This window comes from Oratosquilla oratoria, chromosome 2, assembly GCF_046742065.1.
Source record: "Oratosquilla oratoria isolate Oo_2021 chromosome 2, ASM4674206v1, whole genome shotgun sequence".
In the NCBI taxonomy this organism is placed as follows: domain Eukaryota; kingdom Metazoa; phylum Arthropoda; class Malacostraca; order Stomatopoda; family Squillidae; genus Oratosquilla; species Oratosquilla oratoria.
In genome coordinates, this window is record NC_134778.1 from 17714463 (window position 1) to 17734066 (window position 19604).

Genomic DNA, 19604 nt, shown 5'->3' on the forward strand with positions numbered 1-19604 from the left:
CAGGGCATCAGGATAGTGGCAAGTTCCAAATAATGGCGAACCGGATACGGGAGGGATTACTGTATCTCCCTTATATATAACATTTTCCCCCCAGGAATTTATTGTAGTACAATCTTACTATGTTCTTGCTGAAGTATATGAACAAATCTTTCAATCACAGGACTATCTAGTTAATTTGTGCCTTCCCTGTTTTAAATGAACTGACAGTACCTGCCTCCTTATCTATAAAGTACACATGCAAGTTAATACAATACCTTTGAATCTGGCAATGGAATGTAAAGTCGTTTTACCAATCTTCTTCGTGCTGCCTCATCCAATTCCTGTGGGCGATTTGTTGCTCCAACCAATAACAGCCTCTCATCCTTGCTAGTAGTGGCTCCATCCTGGTTAAGCCATCAACAATATCAGGCATGATCATAAAGAAAGATACATATACAGTAGTACATGTTATATTTGAAGTACAATACACTTACACCACTGTCTGTGTGCATGTATATACATATATATATATGTATACATATATATATATATGCAAATAACCCTAAGATTTTGGATGATGACTGAATCAAAATACACACTCATATTATAAACAAATAAACTACACTGTCTGGGTCAATTACAATACAACTAGGCACAGTTATTTTTATTATGACCCCCAAGCCAGAGCTGTTTTCCTCCTATTTCTTCATCATATGGCAACCCTTTCCTCATTAACTCATGAATCAGATGGTAAAAACATCTCTCCCAGCCACATTCTTTCATTCATTCACAATTTCCCTTAATTTACTTCAACCTTTCCCATTCCCTTCCCTGCTAAACAGACATTCCATGTGCAAAGATATCTTTACCCCATCCATCCATCCATCCTATTTCTGGTCTTCTCCTCAAGATCACTCAATACACTTCTGCTTTTTACGCTCTATTTACTTGTCTTTACTCATTCATTCTTTTCATGTGCCCAAACCATCAGATCACTCTTTGGTCAATCCAGTTCAACAGTTCTCTTTCCACTCTCACATTACATTCCCCCCATTTGGAAGCTGAAATTGCAACACATGCACCTACTAGCTGGACAAGGAACTCTGTCTTGATTCTTCGTGAACTTTCATGCTCTGTGTCTGAGCGCTGCGTCAAAAGAGAATCAATCTCATCTATGAAGATCACTGCTGGCTGATGCACCCTAACACAAAAAGGATATATATCAGTGCTAATTATAAAGTTGTTTTGACAAGAAAAAATGGGGTATGAGAGAGAGAGAGAGAGAGAGAGAGAGAGAGAGAGAGAGAGAGAGAGAGAGGAGAGGGAGAGAGAGAGAGAGAGAGAGGAAGACAAAATAAAATACACTTATCAACTTATATTCCTTTATCTGCAAAGTGAGGTATCAAGGCATGAGAAGGAAATACTCCTACTCTTCCTTCTGGGACCAATGATGGATACCTGCAGGTGGTGGTCCTGCAAGATGGACAGAGAGCTGCCCATTTGCAAAACCCATTAACCCCCTCGCCTCCATCAGGAGGTAAAGCCCTGAGGAGTCGACATTTAGTCTCTGGATTGAGTCCAAAATCTCTTTTAACTTCAAATGTATTTCTTACATTTTTCACACAGAGAGAGGTGACAACCAGCAAATGGTTTCCTCTCCCTACCACTTTGAGCTGGTGACACAGAAACTGTCCCACAATGATAAAACACAGACAAAAGTCCAATGTTTCTTTCCAGAGATCTGTGGATGTTTTTGAGGACTGGAGTTAGCTGCTTGGGACTGTGAGTTTTCTATTTGGTGAAACTTGAGGTAATAACTGATTGGTTGACTCCTTCCTGCTAAAAACCATATGCAAACTGAACCCTATTTCTCTTAACAATACTGCTAGTTCATTCCCTAAGTGCATCCATGTATAATCTCCAACTCAAGTCACCTAAACAATTTTTTTCACTCATCCATTGTCCTAACCATGAGCTTCTACGAATTCACTTATACATACATACATATACCAGAGGCTTTTTCCCCTTTACACAGGGGGTAGCCAAAAAGAAAAAGGCATAGAAACCACTCCCACCCATTCCATTTCCTATATATTCCACTCCCCTCCACCCTCCCTCTTATCTAGGCACCTCCTTCACTTACCCTACCTTTTCCTTGGTTTACCCCTTGTTTCCACTCCTGGCACCATCGAATCATCATGCCCTTGAGAATATCTATCCTCATTCATTCTCATATGTACAAACCTTATCTTACCCTGTTTTACTTTCTCCCAATCCCATCTGTAACCTAAATGTGAATGTAGTAGTATTAGAGGGATAAGTTTGTTGAATGTTATTGGAAAGACATATGAAAGGGTTTAAATTGAGAGGCTGAGGAGAGGAACAGAGGGACTAAGTGATAAGGAACAGTATGGCTTGAGGAAAGGTAGATGGTGTGTGGATTAAATATTTGCGGTAGGGCAGTTTTGCATATTTTTGGCAAAAGGTAAGGATGCTTATTGGGTCACTAAAGATTTAGAGAAGGCATATGGCAATGTAAACAGGAAGACATTGTGGAAGGTAATGCAGATATGTAGAATAGGAAGTAAACTGTTAACCACTTCAGTATGAGTCAAATTCTCATTTGCAGCATTGGCTGCCATATGTCCAATGCATCACACTACTTGCATTATAAAATATAAAGTCACTGTGGTATTACTCATTCTCAAAGGCAAAGCACGCCGACCGGAGACCTTTTTATCCATATCTAGGTCGGATGCAAAAAAAAAAAAAAAAAAAAAAAAAATCATATTAATAATAAATTAAAACTATAACAATGTAAATAACAATTAAAATACATAAATAAATGCATTGGTATAGTTGAATAACAAACAAACAGGTAAATAGTAAATGATAATAAATTGACATATAACTAATAATAAATGAAAATCAGACAGACAAATTATAACAAAACAAAAACAAATAATATAACATAAATTATAATAATTACAGCATCTTACTTAGGTATTTATCTAAATGATTCTTAAAGCTTCGAACTGAACTACATTGCACTACCTGTGCAGGAAGTTTATTCCATTCATTAACTACACGGTTGGCAAAGTTGTTTCTACCTACTTCCAAATTGAATCTATTTCCGGACAGTTTGAGACCATTGTTTCTTGTCTGATTCTCATTCAATGTGAAAATTTTGTCACTTTTGATGTTGTCAATTCCCTTTAAAATCTTAAAGACCTGTATCAAGTCACCTCTGAGTCTACGCTTTTTTAGGGAAAACAGATTCATGTGCTTAACTCTTTTACTCTGAGTAATAATAAACACAGAAAACATAATCAAACCAGTTTACAAAATCATGGGGTAACTCATGTACAACTTAAAAAAAAAAAAAAAAAAAAAAAAAAAAAAATATATATATATATATATATATATATACCTGTATATATATAATCAAGATGCCAATGCCAGCACCCTTGTGTACCCACTCATGCCTCACAATGCCTACGTAGACATTATCATACCAAAGAGGTTAAGGGCAGTCAAAAGCTTCTACACGAGTAGTTGCTATAATGGAGCGACGTATCATTTATTTTGTCTGCGTTAGTTCCTGGTTCTTCTTTTTTGTTTAATACAACACTCATCTCTTTCACTTGTATCCCCCACCTGATCCTACCCTAGCTGCTTACTATCTACATTATTATTTTTTTTAATTCCTTCGCTTCTATCACTCGCACCTTCCCTCATACACACTCACATATGCACTGGCCCCGTGCACTATCCAATGCCTATTTGCCCTCCTTCATAGGGTGCCAACTGTACATCCATACCTGTGTCACATTCATCACATTCAAACCATGGTAGTAGAGCTTATATTAGGGTTGGGAATGGTGAGAGTGAGTGGTCTGAAGTATTTACCTAATTGTATTTTATGGGATGAAAGCTATGCTCGTAGCAACCCGTTTTTGTATCTCTCCGCATCCAGTTTATTCTTAAAATCTTGTAAGTTTTGGCACTCACTGTTTCTCCATTTAGTTTGACCTAGATATCAATCACTCTATGTGGGAAGCTATTCTTTTTCAAATCTCTTCTGTAACTGTCCTTCTTTAGGTTCTTTTCATGTCCTCTTGTTTCTCTTCTGTTCCATTTTAATAAGTCATCTCTATCAAGAATTTCCATACCTTTCATAATTCTGTAAATGGTCAACAAATCCACTCTTGGGGTTGCGTTAAGGTTGTGTTATGTCACCATGGCTGTTCAATATCTACATGAATGGGGAGGTACAAGTATGGGAGGTAAATGCAAGGATGATGGGCACAGATAGTGGAGGGAAGTGGGAGGTGAGCCAGCTGTTGTTTGCTGATGACACTACACTTGTGGCTGGATCAGAGGAGGGCCTATGGCAGTTCATGACAGAGTCTGGGAAAGTATGTGATAGGAGAAAGTTGAAAGTAAATGTGGTATGAGGTAATGAGATGTACCAGAGGTGAGGGTGGCAGTAGGCTAGAGTTAAGTCTTAGAGTACATGGATAGATTTTATGTATTTAGGGCATAGCAGAGAATGGAGTGGGTGTGGAGGTAAACTACAGAGTGAGGGAAGCAAGTAAATGTCTTGGGGGAATGAAGAGTGTCATGAAAAACAGCTATCTGGGGATGGACACAAAGAAGATTATATGAAGAGTAGATTGTGACTGCAACACTGTATGGATCTTGGAATCTAAGGGAGGCAGAAAAGAGAAATTTATATGTGTTTGACATGAAGTGTTTGAGAAGTATGGCTGAGGTTATGAAGATTAATAGAGAGAAATGAGGAGGTGAGGAGGAGAGCAGGGGTGGAAGGGGAGTTGGTAGATAGGGCTGATGAAAGGATACTGGGATGATTTGAGTATATAGAGATGATGAGTGAAGAAGGACTGGCAAAAAGAGTAAGGAAGGCAGAGGTGAATGAAGTGAACTTAAGGGAAAGACCAAGAATGAGATGGATGGATAGGGTGAAGGGGGTCTTGAAGAAATGGGGAATATATGTTGATCAGGAAAGGGAGAAAGCAGGGGACAGGTGTGAGAGTGGGGAATGCTTGTGAATGGACAATACACTGACATGGCACAAAGGGACTGACTGAGGGGATGAGAAGGGAGGGTCACCAAGTAAATGAAGCAGTGGGGGACCTACTGTGGATATGCTGAATCTTGCGGCATTGCTTCTGACATGCACAGTGGGCAGGAGATGGGAATAACACTTCATCCTAGAGGAGCTTAAATAAATGAGTAGCAAATAGGTCAATTAACTAATTGTTGCCTCGAGTTTCACTCAGTGGGAAACCTGCAACCCTACAATGGCTGGCAACAGTCCTCACAGACTCCTACAGATCCCCTTGGGAAGAAAATTTGAACTGTTATCTGTGTTGTACCAATGTGGGTTTCTTTCTGTGTCACCAGGTGGTAAGAAGAGGAAAGCAGTTGTCAGATGTCAGTTCCCCATGTGTGAAAATGTGTAATAAATATAGTTTAAACTAATAGAAAGAGATCTTAGACTCAGTCCAGAGATTGAGTGTAGCCCCATAGGGCTACACCTCCTAATGGAGGTGATGGGGTTGATGGGTTTTAAAAATGGGCAGTTTTGTTGTCCATCTTGTAGGACCACCACATTTGGGTACCTGTCGTTGGTCCCTAACAAATGGGTGACAAATGGTAATGGGATGGGTAGGGGAATGCCTTGGCTGGGTACCTTCCTTATAAGGGGAAAGAGGCTTTTGGTATATAGATAAACAGACACAAGACAGTATGAATACTACATGTTTATATTCAAATAAAGAAGAAATACTATCAAATAAGAAGTACACAATCTGTAACAAAATATCAGACATTTGAGTTGACAATTCTGCATTATTAAACCCAGTGTCCTCACCTCGCCACAGCAAAGAGTGCTCGTACCATCTTCTCTCCTTCTCCGACCCACTTAGATGTCAGGGATGATGCACTAATGCTGAAGAATGTTGATCGGCTTTGGGAGGCAATGCACTTACCTGAACAGAATAATCCAATTCATAAGATTTATAGTAGCAAGTAGTAGGGTACTGCAAATCAATAAGGTCATCACATAAGCAAGAAAGGAATAACTGTTGAACAAGGAAGAGAGAAGACAGAGGATAGGGTTGAGTGGAGAATGGTTGTGTAAGGATGATACTTTGATGCAGCCCCAAGGGAATTTCTTCCTGTCTTCTCTATTTTTTGCATGAGGGGATGGAGAGGAGGGTCACTGATTAGCCTTTTGAATACTATGATGCATATGTGGGTGCCATAGTTGGAGTTGAGTGGCCCCTGCATTCTGTGAACAAGGTTGATCATGTTTTCTGTGACATTATATTTATTCAGGGTGAAAGAAAATGAGCATAACAGTGGTTACTTTATATTTTATAAGGTACGTATTGTGATGCATCATTGTACATCAGGCAACCTGATGTGCGAAAAAATATTTTATTTGTATTGAAGAAGTTAAGAGAAGTGGCCTTGCTGTGGATAAACTGTGTTTTGCTGTATTGCTTCTGACCTAGGCAGCAAGGATGAGACAGGAATGACCTTTTATCCATTAGGAGTTAAGATGACTGGGTAACAAGGGTGGTGAATGGGAGAGGAATGTGTGTGTGCCACTGACTTGGCTACCTTCCTTAAAAGGGGGGAAATAAACCTTAGGTAAATGAATAGATCACGTAATATAACAGGCTATGTAATTTCCATGGTAGTCCATTACAGTGAGTCCTCCTTATATAGTAATTCTTTATCCGGTAAATTCACAGTTACAGTATTTGGTAATTACTACCCTTGATTCTATTTATGGTAAGAAAAATTCACAGATACGGTATCCGCTCGTGTTCTGAAGAGGAAAGAGCAAGGAGCAGGTACATCTGCCATATCCTATTATCATACGTTATAATGGGTTCAGTATACGGTAATTTCAATTTGCAGTAAGGTTTTCAGGAACGCATATGTACCGTATAATGAGGACTTACTGTATTCAATGAATTTCCTGGATGCATTATCACTACAAAACTAACCAATCATGGTTTTTCCTGTGCCTGGAGGACCAAAAAGCAAAATGCCTTTTGGTGGTCCTCGAAGTCCTGTGAAGATGTCTGGACGAAGCATTGGCCACACCACAATTTCCTGTAAGAGAACCATTCTACTGAGTTCAATCACCACTTGGGAAAATATATAAAAAAAATTCTTTTATAATAGGTATTCTACTCTAGGTATAATTCAACCAAATATAACTCGAGCCATTTTAAGGAAGGTTTATATTCAGTGCTGTAGACAACATATCAACTTTTTATTTCAAGGGTTGATAGTTTGAACATTATCCTGGGCAAGAATAATGCTTCTTGTATAAACACGGCAAAGGAAACATGGACTGGAAGTGAAGCATTTATTCCTGACGTTTCAGCTATTGAGAAAGTCAATAGATGAAACGTCAGGAATAAACGCTTCACTTCCAGTCCATGTTTCCTTTGCCGTGTTTATGCAACTTGTTCACATGGATTTTCAATAATGCTTCTGTTAATCATGAAATCTGCAACCTTGGATCTCTCTTGTAGGAGACCCACAACCCTGAGGAATCCAGCCTCAGGCACAAGGTTGGCCCATAGGTCACACAGGGAAAGAGAATGCAAAAGACAGAAATGAATAGTGGTTGCAAATGGATGAGGTAATGATACAGCCTGAAGGGATGTTCTTGTCTGATCTGTAAATTTCTGAAGTGGATGAGGGGGAATGAGTCATAGTATAATGAAGTGATGGCAGTAAACCAGCTCAAGCTGTCATGCCCTGATGTAAAAGTACCAACTTGTTGCAGTGCCTGACCTGAGCAATGTAGTTGGAGAAAAGAATGACCTTTTGTTCATGAGGTGCTGAGATGGGAAGGACAACAAACAGGTGTTTGGACAGCAGTGGGGTGGATGTAAGGTAGGTATATGTTTTGATTTGGTTATTGGCTACCCCACTTATAAGAAGGAAAAGGCATTTTGGTATATGTACATAAGGTACCTTGACCAAATGCTCTTATGGCTTCACTCTCCAAGGTCAAACTTGGGTCCTTTCATTACACTCTCATTTATTGTTTATTCCACTAGCTTGTGCTTTACATTTGTTAAAAATACTATCTCCAATCTTTCTGTCTTTTGTGTTACCCTATCTTTCTCTAATTCACTTCAATCTAATGCATGGCAAAATTTGCATGTTACACCTAAAATCTTTCACAATATATGTTAACAATTAAAACACAGTAGCCAAACCAGATTCTTCTACTAATCTTTTATTTTCTTACTGAACAAAAATATATCTGGATATTTATAAATAAAGGGACCAGTGAGGGGTGTTCCTGGTCAAAATCATCTCCCTACTACCCATTTTCAAAACCTACCAACACCCTCACTTTCATCTCAAGGAATGAAGGAAATAACACTTTCTCTTTGGACTGGACTCAAGTGTATTTCTTCCACCTTTTCACATTAGGAGAACTGACAACTGGTAACTACTCTCTTCCTACTAGTAGAAACAGGTGACTCAGGAATATCACACATTAATATATCACTTCTTCCCAGAGAGATCTATGGGAGGACCCTGGGACTGTTGCCAGCCACTGTGGAGCTCTATGGTTCCAGTAAGTGAAACCTGGGGTGACAATTATCATTTATAATTGAACTATATGCTACATGCCATCCTCATCACTTAAAACAGCTATCATTTTCCTAATTACACCCTCATCCTTGTGCATATGAGAAAGGCAGTGAACCATGTCATCAATTTTTGATGCCATGAGAGGGAAACAAGGGTGGTGGATGGGAATGCATTACCTGTATAGTCGTCTTAGCCAACTCAAGTCCTGCAATGTCGTCCCATCCCACAGGAGCTCCAGATTCCATGATCTCATTCAAAATCAGCTCTACCATCCGTGGCTCAATACCCTGTCAACCACAAGATGATATGGACATTTATTATTGGGGGGGGAGGAAAAAAAAATAATAAAAAATTGTACGAGTATGAAATTATTAAAACAAGCTAGTACACATTATGTCATTTTTCACATCATTTACAATAACCACTGGGTAGAATATGTTGTTTGGCTACCTCCCATATGAGAGGGAAAAAGCCCTTGGGATACAGATAGAATATGTGGGATGGATGAAGGGTAAGTGTATGCCTTGGCTGGACCACCTTCTTTGTATGGGGGAAAGGACCTTTTGGTAAATATATTTAAGTATTTACCTATATCTAAATTTATACAGGAAAGGAGAAACACTCATGGGGTTGTCATGTTCTATGACATGTCATGATACAAAGAGACATGGGTGTGGCATTGTAGCTTATGTAAGTTGCTATATAAGTAGGTCCACATATCATCAAATAATATGGCCCTTGCCATTTAACCTTAAATGACAGGTCCAATTTATCATTCCTAGCTTCAAATTCATGCATAATTCCAACTTTCTATGTATGTGGAAGGGGGTCACTCTGAAGAAGCAGTGGGGGTAAACCATCTCCAGCTGTCAGACCCTACTGTGGAAGAAGACTTGCTGCATGACCTTCAACCCAAGCAGTGTGCCAGGAAAAAGGATGACCCCTCACACATGGAAAGAATGAATGAAGAAAGATTAGTAAAAGAAGTGTGGAAGGCAGAGGTGGATGGGATGAACATGAGGGGGTGACTGAGGATGAGATGGATGGATGGGGCAACTGGGGTGTTGAGCAAGATGGGATGTCTCTTTACGAAGGAAAAGAGAAGGTAATTATAGGGGTGAGTGGAGAATGGCTCTGTACGGAAGATACTGTGATACAGGGAAGGGAGTGGGTGAGGGATAGGGGTAGAGGAGGTCAGGGTGTGGTTATGTGTAAAGGATATTTTGATGCAGTCTGAAGGGATCTCTCTCCATCCTCTCTTTTTCTGCATGAGAGGCTGGAGAGGGGGTCGCCAATTAAATGAAGCGTACTTGCTGTAGATGTGCTGTGTTTTACTGCATTGCTTCTGACCCAGGGCAGTGGGTGAGATGCAGGGATGACCCATCAACCAGGAGGAGCCAAGAAAAGAGGAAAGGAGGTTGTGGTGAATGGGAGTGGAGTATGTGGGGATGGAATGGGTGGGAGTGGATTGCCTTTTGACTTTGGCAACCTCTCTTGTAAGGGGGAAAAAGCCTTTGGTATATATATATATATATATATGTATATATATTCACACATATATCTAAATATATATAGATATATATATATATATATATATATATATATATATATATATATGTATATATATTCACACATATATCTAAATATATATAAAACTGACCTTCCCTCCTCTGCTTCCCCTAAGAAAATTGTGAAATGACACACCTGGGACAAGCAATAGTAGGTACCCAATAATGGTCCCTTCAAAGATGGGAAGGGTGTTCAAGAGGTTTCAATGTGTATGAAGTGAGCGTAAGCTTTGAACTAACCACCCATACTTTATAAGGGGGAAAGGGTCTCTTGGTATATGTGTATGCACATGTATATATTCAGTGACAGACTGGTGTGGGATGGATGCATGCCTCAGCCGGTTACCTTCCTTATAAAGGGAAAGAGACCTTTTGGTATGTATGTATGTGTATATATATATATATATATATATATATATATATATATATATATATATATATATATATTATATATATATATATATATATATATATATATATATATTCAGTCCCCTGCCATTACTCTCCTGTCTTACCTTAAGTCGTTCATCTGCAAGCAACTCTGCATTCTCGGTAACAAAGTCACTACTGCCTCCAGCCTCTGAGTTACGACCAGCACCTCCCTTAGGCCCACAATGTTGTATTATGTCTTTGCTCCCAAGAGGCCTGAGGGAAGATAAAAAGGGTAAAGGATGCTGTATGTCTTACACATAAACAAAAGTAAATCAGTGCAGCCTCTTTCAAATTAACCCCTTCCATACAATGATGCCTATGTAGGCATCGTGAGGTGTGAGTGGGGTATATGGGGATGCTGGTGTTAGAGTCTTGATTATATTTATTTTGTAATTGTAGCTGAGTGATGTCCATATTCTGTGAATTGGCTTGATCATATTTTCTGTGGTTATTAATGTTCAGAGTGAAATAGAACGAGTAATACAGCTGTAACTTTATATCTTATAACACGAGTATTGTGCGACATCAGCAAATCATCATACATCAGGCAACTGATGCTGTCCACAAGAATTTGACTTGTATTAAAGAGATTAAGTGTGAAATCAAAAGCAATATTTTGTTACCTCAAGTTTCAACTAACTCCCTTAATCATTCCTCTGACCCTGCCACAAGCAGTCATTAGCAAACAATAACTGATTTACCAACCACTTTTATCCGTTTTCTTTAACCATCTCCAGTCCCCTGCCCATTACCCTTGCCTTTACCTCTCACACCACCCCTACATGTACACATTGAACAGCCATGGCAACATGACACATCCCTGTTGCAGTCCTATCTTTACCTCAAATCACTCAGTCTCTCAATTTCCAATTCTACTACTCTTGTAAAAACTCTTGATTGCCCTTAATGGCTTTCCCCCCAATTCCATATATCTGCAATACCTCCCACAGTGCCTTTCTGTCTACCCTGTCATAAGGCTTTTCAAAATCTACAAAGGCCCAAAAAACATCCTTACCTTTTGCTAAAGCTTTCTCACATATATGTCTCACCATAAAAATCTGATCTATGCAGCCTCTACCTTTCCTAAACCCACCAATTATTCCCTCTGTTCCTCTCTTGATCCTCACAATTAAAACCCTACTATATGCCTTCCCATCTACAATCAACAAACTGATCCCTTTGAAACTGCACACATTTGTCCACTTTTCCCTTGTAAAGCAGAAGTGTACAGTCACTCCTCCAGTCCTCCAGCACTCTACCCTCACTTAGATACACATTAAACCTTACACTAACCAGCCCACTACTGTACCTCCCTTCTTCAGATACTCTGCATGACACCCATCTAACCCAGGTGTTTTACCTGTTCTCATAATTTTCAAAATTACTTGCACCTCATCTTTTCTTACTTCTCCTACATTTTCCTCTCCCATCACCATAATTTTCTTAGTACTTCTCACTGCTATTACCAATCCTCCCCTATCCTCCTCCACACTCAACAGCTTTCTAACATACTCTGCCAATCTTCCCCTTACTGCCTCCTCTTCTGTTAACATCTGTCCACTTGCAACTTTTACCTTTTCTTCTCAGTTTGACCCATCTCCCCTTCCTCTCTTAACTTCCTCTCAAATCATCTTTTTATTACTTCCAATATTTTCTGTCATACTCCTCCCCCATTTTACATCTGCTTTCCTTTTAGCCTCCTTATCTTTTATTTTGTACAATCTGAGCACCTCCTGGATGACGGGTCATCCCTGCACCCTGCCCACCGCCCTGGGTCAGAAGCAGTGTCGCAAGACACAGCACATCCACAGCAAGGCCACTTCATTTAATCGGCGACCCCCCCTCTCCGTCCCCCCTTGCATCCAGGAGGTGCTCAGATGAGAGGGAGGGTGGGAGGGGTGTGGAGTGTATTTAGGGATGAAATGGGTGGGAGTGTTTTTATGCCTTTCCCTTTTTGGCTACCTCCCTTGGAAGGGGGAAAAAGCCTTGGTATATGTATGTATGTATGTATCTTTTATTTTGGTTCTTTTCTTTGTACCTCTCACGTTTCTCTCATCCTACTTTGCAACCACTCACTGAATGCTCATTTCTCTTCTACCTTCTTCACTTCATCATTCCACCACTCATTACCCTTCCTTCTATTTCCTCCAGTCATTCTTGTTCCACATACCATCTTTGCACACAGTGTTACTCCCTCCTTGAACCATCCCCATTTCTCCTCCACTCCTACTTCTACTCTGTCCTTCACCACCTCCCGCACTTCTCTCAGCTTCTCCTTGTATTTCTGCTTCTTTTCCTTCTCATTTAAACAGTTTAGGCACTTCTCTACATTCTGTCCTTTTTCTCTTTCTCTGCCTATCGTCCACTCTTAACTTACCTTCCACCAAAAAATTATCCAATATTCCCCCACTCACCTGAGAACAAGGACATCTAGTACTTCACCAACTCTTTTCCTGGATACCACTACATACTTCATTAATGCCTTATCAACCATCCTTGCATCCACCACCCTCTCCCATGTGTACTTATGCTTAGCCATTTTCCTAAACACTGTGTTAGCTATCATCAACTCTCTTTCCAAACACATCTCCACCATTAACTCTCCACTATGATTTTTACCTGGCACTCCACACTTCCCAACCACTCCGTCTATTGGTTCATCCCCTACCCTAGCATTGAGATCTTCCAAAACCACTACATTCACATTCATCACAAAACTCTCTAAGCACTCATTTCATTCTATCCAAAAAAGCCTCCTATTCCTCTAAACTCTTCTCACTATCAGGCCCATATGTGATTACAAAGACCCACATCTCCCTTCCCAGTTCCATCCTCATCCACATCAACTTTGAAGAAACCTCCTTCCACTCCACTGCATGCTTAACCACTTCCATACGGTGATGCCTACGTAGGCGTCATGAGGAGCAAGTGGGTACGCCATGATGCCGACGTCGGCATCTTGATTATATTTATTGTAGTCGTACCTACGTAACCTCCATTCTCTCTAAACTGGCTTCATCATATTTTCTATGGTTATCAAAATTCACGGGTGAAAGAGAACGAACGATTGAGCACTGACTTTATTTTTATAATGCAATTATTATGACGCAACACTGCAGGTCGGGCAGCTAATGCTGGCAGACGTGCAATGTGCCCCGGAGTGAAGAGGTTAACTTATCTCCTCATTTAATAGTAGAGCCATGCCTTCCCTCCCTTGTCCTCTCCTCACTCCTGACACCCTCCCCACTGCACTCCTAAACTCAAAATCACCCCCTCCTTTTCAACTTAGTTTCACTTAATGCCAACACTGCACAGATGAAAACTAAACTGTAGCTACAAAACTAAAAGGTCTTATGAAGTGTCCACATAGAATATTTATCAAAAAATAAAGATATAAATAACTAAATAATTACCCTTCATTCTCCCCCTGTTTGACAGGAGGAACAAAGCGGCTGCCAACATTTCTTCGAGCTCCAAGTGAACGTTTCTGTGTCCCATAAGCACTTGCACTCATACCGCCATTTCCAAATTTCTTCTGCTGTTCAATGACCTAATAATCAAGAAAAAATGAAGTGATAAGATCTAATCAAAACTGATAAAGTAACTTTAATTTTCACATAACAGTACTAACTTCAATGTTCAATGAAAGATATTTCAATGAGTACAGTTTATTACAACCCCTTGTGAGAGCAACAACACTACACCATGAGTGTGAAGAATAGTCACTGAGTTTCACTTCTATACTGAAATTTAAATCATCAATGAATTTCACTTTGTAGGTAAACCAGCTCTAACTGTCAAGCCCTGCTGTGGAAGTGCTGTCTTTCTGTTGTGTTTTAGACCCAAACAGTGTGGCAAGGGACAGGGGCAATCCTTCATCCATGAGGTACTAAAATGGGAGGACGATGAACGGATTTTGGATGGATGTGGGATAAATGTAGGGTTGGTGAGCAATTTGACTTACCCAACCTCCTTTTAAGGGCAGAAAAGGCCTTTTGGCACATGCATGCATGTATGTATATGTAAGTCATAATACAAGGGATCGATTAGACAATTATGTGCCCACAAATAGTGGGCCTACAAGATGGATGTTAGAGAGAATCATTTCCCTTCTACCTGTCTTCAAAACTTATCAATGTCCTTAACTCCACTTGGAGGTACAACCCCAAAGGGCTGACCCAAGGTCTCTATCAACTTTGACTGTATCTCCCCCAAATTTTCACATAAGGAGAGCTGACAATTGATGACTGTTCTCCTCCAGCTACATCTATAAGCCAGTGACAAAGAAACAGTTCCACATTAATACAACACAGACAGTAGCTCAACATTTCTTCCTAGAGAGATCTATGGATAAGCCTGAAGATCAACGCCAGCCACTGTGGAGCTGCAGGTTTCCAGTCAGTGAAATTTAAAAATGCCAATCACTTTTTTCTTTTACCATCCCTCCTTTCTACTACCCACCTTAAATTATTTTACCATCTCTCTGATTCCAACTCTTCATTGCAATATTGTCCCCAAATATTGAAGTGCAAGTTACTGGCTATAAAATACAAATACTATTCCTGTCCAAGACAGTAATAAAAAAAATCCACATTATCAAGATATTGGAGAACTCACCAACTGATGTGATGCAGTTCGAAAGTCTGGGGGGCCTGACTTAAAATTGTCTTGTGGATCCACACATGCTGCCTTTGTTTTTGACCTCTGCCAAGGGTAGGGTTCTTGATGGCCTGCAAGATCACTTGAACTGAATACATGTGGTTTGGCATATTTAAAATGTGAACCAAAAGTAAGATGAAATAGAGAGAATTGATACAAGATCCATATTAAAGCATACCAAAGATCCCTTATTCCCTTATATGGGAAGTGGTTAAGTCAAAGCACACACCCATGTCATTCACAATTATCTATCAATCAATCTATATACCAAGGGGTTCCTTCCCTTATAAGGGAGGTAGTCATGTCAAATCCATTCACCCACTCCCATCCACCACCCTTGTTTTCCTTTCACCTTAGCTCCTCATGGATGAAGGATCATCCCTTTCTCCTGCTCACTGCCTGGATCAGAAGCAATGCAGCACGACACAACACATCCACAGTATGGCCACTTCGCTTACACACCAACCTCCCCCTCCTGTTCCCCTCAAGTAGAAAATAGAGAAGACAGGGAGAAATCCCACTGGATTGTGTCAAAACATCATCCATAATCAACCATCCTTCACTCACCCCTATCTCCTGTCTTCTCCTTTTCTTCTTCAATAGGCATGCCCCTCTTGCTCAAAGCCTTTTTCACACCATCCATCTATCTCGTTCCTGGTCCTCCCCTCAAATTTATTCCAGCCACCTCGGCTTTCCACACCATCTTTCTTCACTTACTCATTCCACGTGTCCAAACCATATCAATGATCTTTCATCAGCCCTATCTGATAACTCCCTTTCCAGCCTCACTCTCCTTTCTTATTTTATCCAATCTTGTAACCCCTACCATACCTCTCAGACACTTCATCTCAAATACATTTAAAATTCTCCTTTCTGCTTCTTAAATTTCAAGTCTCTGTCCCATACAATATCATAGGCATGATCATCCCTTCATATAATCTTCTCTTTGCATCCATTCCCAGATGCCAATTTCTCATGGCAATTTTCCATCCCCTAAGACATTTACTTGCTTCTCTCAATCTACAGTTTAACTCAACTCCCACCCCTCCATCCCTTGCCATATTCAATCCCAAATACTTTAAACAATCCACTTCTTTCAGCCTCTGTCCATTAAGACTTACTTCCAACACACTGCCATCCTGTTTCCTTGCACATCTCATCACCTTACTTTTACTTACATTTACATTCAACTTCCTTCTATTACATATCTTCCCAAATTCCATCACCTACTGCCTTAATCACTCCTCTGACCCGGCAGCAAGTACAGTATTGTCCACAAACAACTGACTCACCTCCCACTTTTCTCCACTACCTAACCATCTCCAATCCACTGCCCATTACCTTGTGTTTACCTCCTGTACCACCCCATCCATATATACAGTAAAGTTATGGCAACATGACACAGCCCCACTTTGATCTCAAATCACTCAGTCTCTCCTTTTAAAATCTTAACACAGGCTCTACTATTGTAAAAACTCTTAACTGCCCTTAACAGCTTTCCCCAAGTACCATACATCTGGAATACCTTCCACAGTACCTTCCCATCTACCCTGTCATGACCCTTCTCTAAATCCATAAAGACCCAAAAACATCCTTACCTTTTGCCAAAGCCTTCTCACAAAAATTTGATCAATATGTCCCTTACCTTTCCTAAACCCACATTGCTTCTCACCAATCAATCCCTCTGTTCCTCTCTTGATCCTTTAAAACCCTCACATATGCATTTCCATTTACACTCAACAAACTGATCCCTCTAAAAATACTACAATCACATGTCCCCTATTGCTTTGTAAAATGGAACTATACTGGCACTTTTCCAGTCCTCCAGCACTCTCCCCTCCCTTAGACACATTAAACAACATCATTAGCTAGTCCAATATAAATCTACCTCCCTTTTACAGACTCTGCATAACACCCATCCAATCCAGGTGCCTTGCCAGCTCTCATAATTTTCAAACCTCCTTCCACCTAATCTTTTCTTATATTTCTTCCATTTTCCTCTCCCATCACTTTCTTAGACCCTCCCACTATCATCATCAATACAGTTCCTCCCTATCCTCCAATTAAAATCCATTTAACTAACCCTCCCATCTCAGCACAACTGGTATACAGGGCCATTCCTAATTCCATAACAATCCTTGAATTAACCCCTTCACTCCAGGCCAAAATCTCGCGGGCAGCTACGTGCGATGTTGCGTCATAATACCCACATTATGAAAAATAAAGTTACCGCTGTATTGCTCGTTCTCTTTCACCAGTGAATTTTGATGACCATAGAAAATATGTTGAAGCCAGTTTACAGAGTATGGGGGTCACGCAGGTACAACTACAATATATATAATCAAGACGCCGACATCGGCATCCTCGCGTACCCACTTGCTCCTCATGATGCCTACGTAGGCATCATCGTATTGAAGGGGTTAAAGGCAATGCCATGAGGTACAGCTCTTCCACATCAAGGCACAACAGAGCTGATTTAGCCCCACTGCTTCATCATATGGTCATCCTCATCCCCTCAAAATAACTGACAAACCAGTTGAGAACATCTTTTTGGGACACATCATTCCCTTGTCCATTCACAATCTCCCTCTATTTGCTCCTATCTTTTACACTCTCTTCCCTGCTTGACAACATAAATAAATAAAGCCCATTAAACCAATCTTCTCATCTCAGCACTTCAAGCGGATATCTGTACAGGATGTAACACTTCACCCTATACTATTCAACACATTATGGAAGACTGCATTGTACACAATCACACATGCCAACAACACAACATATGCTCTATAAGGGATTTATGGGGGAAAACCCCATTCCAGCCATAGCATTCCTCAGGGAGATGGGGCTGCTCATCCAGACAGCCTCGGGAACATCACCTCAGCACTTCAAGGATGAAGGCTCCTCCTGCCCCCTACCACAATGCCAAGGTCAAAAGCAATGCAGTGAGACACAGCTCCTCCAGAGCATTTCGAAGCCATGTCAGGTTAGGCATATGATGATATGATATATACGACAATGTTTCTTTCTGATGATAATTTCAGAATTTTCCTTCATCTAAGTTCCTGTCTGGGGTATTGGCTGCATGTTATTGTGGGGTTAAAAGCTGCTCAGTAGCATGCAGCTGATACTTTAAGGTCTATATGGGGCACCCCTACAGACTAGAGTCCCACATAATTTTGTCTGGTAGATGAAATCTCAATTCATAGAGAAATGGTGATACTTTATTATACTGCAACTGTCCCTCCGTTATGCTATCCCCCAACTCTTGTTACTGTCCTGTACCACTTCTCTGAATATTCGTTTTCTTATTTTGCTGAACCCTGTGGTGGTGGATAAGAATATTACCACCAAATCTTCCCACTTGAGTTGTAAAAGGCGTTAAAAACAGGACAGGGATAGGACTATGCATCCTTCTCCCTGTAGCCCCAAAGGGGCAAAGGCATAAGGTTTGGGAGTTTTCTAACCAGAACCCTAAGGCTTGGGTTTTTTAATAAGTGTGGATATAGTACAGATGAGAGTAAAAGGGAAGAGATAGGCAGTATGCCTGTGAGAAGAATAATGGATGTGTTGGCATAGAGTGAAACTAAGTTGAAAGGGAGGGGCAAATTTGAGTTTGGGAATGTAGTTGGTAGGGTCTCAGGAATTGAAGAAAGGATGAGGGAAAGAAGGGGTGGCTATACTAGTAAGTGAATAAATAGGTAAATGAATGGTGGAGTGGAAGGAAATTCCTTCAAGGTTAATGTGAATGAATGTGAAACTGGGAAGGGAGATGTGGGTTTTGTAAATGCATATGGGCCTGGTAGTGAGAAGAGTGTAGAGAAAAGGGAGGCCTTTTGGATATATCTAAATGAGTGCATAGAGGGTTTAGTGAGAAATGTCAATGTAGTGGTAGTGGGAGATTTTAATGCTAGGGTAGGAAATGAACCCATAGACGTAGTGGTTGGGAAGTGTGGAGTTCCAGGAAAAAATCATTGTGGACAGTTGATGGTGGAGATGTGTCTGGAGAGCTGATGATAGCAAATACAGTATTTAGGAAGAAAGTCAAGCATAAGTACACATGGGAGATGGTGGTTGATGAAATGGTGGTAGACAGGGTATTAACTATGATTTAAAAAGGACTAGGATAGAACTTGATAATGATAATAATTGTGACAATGAGGATTGTAAAAGATTGTAAAACAACTTTTTGAGGGAAAATGTATTAATTCTATTGGGGAAATTTTGAGTTCTGAGGAGTATAGGGAGTATGTATATATCATGTATGAATTGCACATTAATACAATTTTTTTTTACAGGTAAGACTGG

The 19604-nt window shown here is 40.3% G+C and overlaps 1 protein-coding gene across 1 annotated transcript in view; it reads right to left on the bottom strand.

The window, feature by feature from the left end:
- LOC143037395 (uncharacterized) overlaps positions 1 to 19604 on the bottom strand; it is a 52499-nt gene that overhangs the window by 19329 nt on the left and 13566 nt on the right. Inside the window, exons 6-13 of the mRNA XM_076205535.1 lie at positions 15258 to 15370; positions 14054 to 14190; positions 10724 to 10853; positions 8817 to 8927; positions 7023 to 7131; positions 5876 to 5993; positions 1066 to 1180; positions 255 to 383 (exon numbers count right to left, since the gene is read on the bottom strand). Coding sequence (XP_076061650.1) covers positions 255 to 383; positions 1066 to 1180; positions 5876 to 5993; positions 7023 to 7131; positions 8817 to 8927; positions 10724 to 10853; positions 14054 to 14190; positions 15258 to 15370 — 962 coding nt within the window. The remainder of the gene's footprint in view (positions 1 to 254; positions 384 to 1065; positions 1181 to 5875; positions 5994 to 7022; positions 7132 to 8816; positions 8928 to 10723; positions 10854 to 14053; positions 14191 to 15257; positions 15371 to 19604) is intronic.